The 5,893-nt window shown below is 37.2% G+C and overlaps 1 protein-coding gene across 1 annotated transcript; it reads left to right on the top strand.

The window, feature by feature from the left end:
- The first annotated feature begins 2,691 nt into the window (after positions 1-2,691).
- LOC145059865 (uncharacterized) lies at positions 2,692-3,278 on the top strand. The gene is made up of 2 exons (XM_079007635.1): positions 2,692-2,835; positions 2,928-3,278. The coding sequence occupies exons 1-2, from the start codon at positions 2,692-2,694 to the stop codon at positions 3,276-3,278; spliced, it is 495 nt and encodes a 164-aa protein (XP_078863761.1).
- The last annotated feature ends 2,615 nt before the right edge of the window (positions 3,279-5,893 follow it).

Raw genomic sequence — 5,893 nt, 5'->3', positions numbered from 1 at the left:
TTGTATCTTTTACTCATAAAATCGCACATGACACTACCTTTTACAGCATTAAGTTACCGATGTGTTTTCACAAAACCAATGTACAACCGACTTGTAGATTACAACTCATATATCTTTGTTTTAAGAATATAATATATTATTGTCTCCGAATTACTCGTGATAAAATCCATGAAATAATTCTCTGAATGTGGGTTTATCCAATACTTAAAATCCCTATTTTCTAAGTACTGGTGAACATTGTAGCAATCTTATTGCAATGTGTAATCCCCATATAAAATCTACAATTCAATTCTTGATAGTATTATTTCACTACCTACTTCCAAAAGTATAACCAACTATGGAATTTCGAATAATCAAATTGTTCAGGAAGTAAAACACGGAAAGTGAAACACACAGATAAACTAATTAACTATGGTCTCAAAACTATTGAATATAAATAAAACTATTATTATTTAATCACCTTAATTATTAAGTCTTTATTCATTGTATGATGTTTCGAGTAATCAACTAACCTCTTGAATTAAACATCAATCATGTTATGTTATGAATATGCATACTGTAACATCTATACAAATCATGATAAATATAAACTTTATAAAACCAACCAACTTCACAAATGGTTACAATCATAGTTTTTAAAACATGTTCAACATCAAAATCTCCTAAAATCATAAGTCAAAACATGAGGATGTGTACGGCCACGCCTTTGCCTTCCTGCAATCATCCGAAGTACCTGAGACATAACCCAAAACTGTAAGACAACGCTTAGTGAGATCCACCAAAATACCAACACATACATAAGCATAATACAGAAAACATGCATACAGAGCCTTCAGCCTGACTGGAATGCCTCACTGGGCCTACAAACTATCTGGACCGCTCATAGAACCTTCAGCATGACTGGAACGCCTCACTGGGCCGACACACTATCTAGACCGTTTTCGGGCCTTCTGCCTGACTGGTACGCCCCTCAGGCCTCAGTCTATCCAGGACGCCCTGGGTCTCTTGATCATCAGACTACATTGGTCCACCTCAACCCAAACAGATACCACATGCTGACATATACATAACAGATAAACATAGATATAACTAGTCAATAGAGAAACAGACAAATCATATAGATCACTAAGCATAACATCATCCAAAAATATCAGGGTACTGATCTTACTGATCACTACAACACAATAACATACTATCACATAACAGCGGATCTAGAGGTTGAAACTGCTTCCTCTAGTGACACCGAACCCAATTCTAGCCCTGACCCTCGCCAAGAAATTACCGAAACACCACCCCTACAACAATCCACCCATCACTAACATAATTTCAATGATTGATGAAGAAAGAGCACCCAAAAGAACCTTAAGACAAATGATGAAAACTAATGTTACACAAACTTCAATCTGTATCAATTACCCCATTTTGGAAGGAGGTTCGAAATTGAAGTCAAGTTAAGTTCATCACCTTCCAACTTTTTGTGGATTGGAAAGTGAAGACCCACATAAAAAAAAATTGAAGATGTTACACATTATTTGCACTAGCATGAGCCACAAGGGTCAACTGATGACCAAATCAAATTTAGGGCACTCCCCTTATCATTGGCAAACAGAGAAAATGATTGGTTATTTTATCTTCCACCGGGGTCAATTAACTCATGGACCAATATGAAAAGTGCTTTTCTTGATAAGTTTTATCCCGCTTCAAGAGTCTCAAGTTTTAGAAATGAGATTTATGGAATCTTCCATGGTTAAAATGAGGCTTTCCGTGACTATTAGGAGAGGTTCAACAACTTGTGCTATAGTTATCCACAACACCAAATTCCATAACAACTCCTCATTCAACACTTTTATGGGGGATTATTACCAATGGAGAGAAGACTAATTGATGCCTCAAGTGGTGGAGATGCCTTTAGCAAAACTCCACAACAAACAAGATAACTCTTCAATACTATAGTCGCAAACTCCCAACACTTTGGCCCATGCCAAGACATGAAGAAGGATACACATTACAAGGTCAATGAAGTGGTGACATCAAGCCTCAATTCTTAACTTAAATACTTGACATTCCTTGTCCAAAATCTAGCCATGGGACAATCTCCACAAGTGATGGTTTGTGGAATATGTGCAACAATGGGACATCCTACGGATATGTGTCCCATTCTTCAAGAAGATGCGGAACATGTGAATGCCATGGGAGAGTTCCAAAACAACCATAAAAAACCATTTGGTTACCAAAATGCATATAATTAAAGTTGGAAACCAAATCCCAATATGAGCTATAACCCAAGACCATTGCCTCAAAATGCATTAGTTAGACCTTCCTACCCACCACAACAACACCATTACCAACACCACAACCTCACTATCAACCCAAACCATACCCTCCACATCATCACTAACAACCTCTTCAATCCCAACCAAGTAGCTCCAGAATGTCTCTTGAAGACATTGTCAAATCTCTTGCCACTAGCACCCAACAATTCCAAAAGTAGAGAAGAACTACTATTTCCAAACATGAAGAACAAGTTGGATTCCTGTGGCAAACTACCTTCTCAAACCGAAAATAACCCTAGTGTCAATGTTATGACCTTGAGAAGTGGTAAACAAACCGAGGAGACCAGTTCAAAGAAGAATTCCAGGGAAGATGAGGAAGAAATATAAATCACTCTCACTGAGGATCCTATTGTCAAGAATGATGCAGAAGTCAGATTTCCAAAGAAAAGTCTCCCCTCTAGTGACACCGATAGCCACTCAACCACCATTCCCCTCCCAACTTGCAACCTCAAAGAAGAATACAGAGGAGAAAGAGATCTTGAACACCTTCCGATGGGTGGAGGTAAACATTCCATTACTTGATGAAATAAAACAAGTCCCTAGATATGCACAATTTTTTTTAAAGAACTTTGAACAACTAAAATAAAATCAAAGGGTAATGTAAAGATTTCAATGAATGAAAATGCATCCGCAACTTTGCAAAGAAAACTTCCACCAAAATGTAAAGATACGAGAATCTTTACGGTACCTTGCATGATAGGGGATGTCACTTTTAGTAGCGTCATGCCTGATCTTGGTGCTTCTATTAATGTCATGCCCTATTCGGTATATGAATCATTAAATGTTAACCATTTAGATGAAACTGGTGTCGTTATTTCACTTGCAGATAAATCAAGTGTTTTTCCTAGCGGTGTCTTAGAAGATGTTTTGGTGCAAGTTAATCAATTGGTCTTCCCAACGGATTTCTATGTGATTGATTTAGAGGAAAAAGTTTCCTACAAATAGGCTCTAATCTTTTTTGGTAGACCATTTTAAAAAACGGTTAGAAGAAAAATCGATGCGTATGCGGGTTGTTTAACAATGGAATTTGATGGTGAAACAATAAGCTTTAATATTTATGATGCTATGAGATATCCTAGTGATGTATAATCTGTATATTTTATTCATGTTGTTCAACCACTGACCCAAGAATTGTTTGAGTTGTCTAATGGTGATATGTTGTAAATGATTCTAAGTAAGGGGTTTGATTGTGGGAAGCTAGCCGAGAAATTAAAGCTTTATTCTTTAGATCCGGAAGTTGAGAAGTTGGTAAATAATCTGGAAGTAAAGATATCCACATGATTTGATGTCAGGCAAATTGAATTGCCCCCAACTTATACAAAGTTACCAACTTCCCTTTTTCAACCACCAGAACTGGAATTGAAGGTCCTACCTCAACACTTGAAATATGCATACTTGGGAAAGAACGAGACTATTACAGTTATCATTTCCACTCATCTAACAGAATTTGAACAAGATTAACTCCCCAAGTTGTTTAAGGGACACAAAGAAGCCATGGGCTAGATGATTGTGGATATCAACGGATTAAGCCTCTCCACTTATACGCATAAGATTTTGATGGAGGATGAATGCAAGCTAACTCGAGATGCACAATGAAGATTGAATCCACCTTTGATGGAAGTTGTGAAGAAAGAGATATTGAAGCTCCTAGATGAGGGAATGATACATCCAATCTCGGATAGTAAGTGGGTCAGCCTGATGCAAGTAGTGCCAAAGAAAACAGGAATAACGGTGGTCAAGAACCACAAAGGTATTATGGTCCCCACCGTGTGTAAAACGGGTGGAGAGTATGTATTGAGTATCGAAAACTCAATGCAAGAACAAGAAAAGACCATTTTCCATTGCCTGTCATTGATAAAATGTTAGAAAGGTTGACCGGGAAGTCTCATTATTGTTGTCTAGACAGGTATTCCGATTTTCACCAAATCATGATGGCACTGGAAGACTAAGAAAAGACAACCTTTACTGGTCTCTTTGTCATTTTTGCATACCGGAGAATTCCATTTGGATTGTATAATGATCTGACCACTTTGAAAAGTTGTATGGCTAGTATTTTCTCGGAATACGTTGAAAACATAATTGAAGTTTTTATGGATGATTTTACGGTATATGGTAACTCCTTTCAAGAATTTTTGAGGAATCTCATCAAGATTTTGAAAAGATGCATTGAAACAAATTTGGTTTTAAATTTTAAAAAACGTCATTTTATGGTGACTAAAGGTCTTATTTTGGGTCACATTGTGTCAAAGAAAGGAATAGAGGTAGATAAAGCAAAAATTGATGTTATTCAAAGCTTACCTTAGCCGACTTGTGTTCGGGAAGTTCGTTCTTTTTAGGTCATGCGGGTTTCTACAAAATTTTAATCAAGTATTTTTCAAAGATAACAAGACCAATGTGCCAACTCTTGAAATAGGAAGTTGATTTCAAGTTTAATGAGGTGTGAAAAGAAGATTTTGACAAGCTCAAGGAGTTACTTACATCCGCCCCCATCATACAAGCGCCAAATTGGGATCTCCCCTTTAAGATCATGTGTGATGCAAGAAACTATGCTATAGGCGCCGTTTTGGGTCAAAAGTATGGAAGAGCCTCCCATGTGATCTAGTATGCATCAAGAACACTAGACAATACTCAAAGAAACTACTCTACCATAGAGAAGGAGCTACTAGCCACTGTTCGCTTTGGAGAAGTTTAGACAATATTTACTTGGTACAAAAGTCATTAAGTATTCAGATAATGCGACTCTTAATTATTTGATGAAAAAAGAAGATGCAAACACAAGACTCATCCGGTGGATCTTACTATTGCAAGAATTTGATTTGGAAATTTGGGACAAGAGTGGATGCGAAAACCTTGTTGCCGACAATCTAAGCTAGATCACTTCAAATGAAACGCCTCTCCCATTGCGGGACGAGTTTCCGAAAAAGCATCTTGTTTCCCTTACCCAATCTATTCCATAATATGCAGAAATCGTTAAATTTTTGGTCATGAAAAGGTATCCCGACACATTCACACGTGCTCAAGAAGATAAATTGAAAAGTGATACAAAATATTGTGTGTGGTGTGAACCTTATGTGTGGAAACATTGTCCCGATCAAATGATTAGGGGATATATGCCCTAACAAGAACATCAATCCATTTTTCAATTTCTTCATGATTTTTTTGTGGGGGACACTTCGAACCTAATTAAACTTTGAGAAAAGTTCTTGAATGTGGATTATTTCAGCTAACCATGCCATGCGATTGTTATCTATTTTGTAAAAGTTGTGAACAGTGCGAGAGGACGGGGAATATTTCTCAAAAGAACCAAATGCGACAAAATCCATTCCTTTTTGTGAAGTTTTTGATGTATGGGGGATTGATTTTATGGGCCCATTTCCCATCTCATTCAGAAACGTTTACATCTTACCCACGGTTGAATATGTTTCTAAATGGGTTGAAGCCAAAGCTACAAGATCGGATGATGACAAACGGTTATCGAGTTTTTAAAGTCTAATATTTTTGTGGGATTTGGTGTGCCTAGGGCATTGATTAGTGATAGAGGGATGCATTTTTGCAACAAG

Source organism: Lactuca serriola, chromosome 6, assembly GCF_051521515.1.
Source record: "Lactuca serriola cultivar US96UC23 chromosome 6, Lser_US96UC23_V15, whole genome shotgun sequence".
NCBI classification, from domain to species: Eukaryota; Viridiplantae; Streptophyta; class Magnoliopsida; order Asterales; family Asteraceae; genus Lactuca; species Lactuca serriola.
Note: the sequence above shows the minus strand (reverse complement) of the source record. Positions and strands in the feature narration are given on the sequence as shown.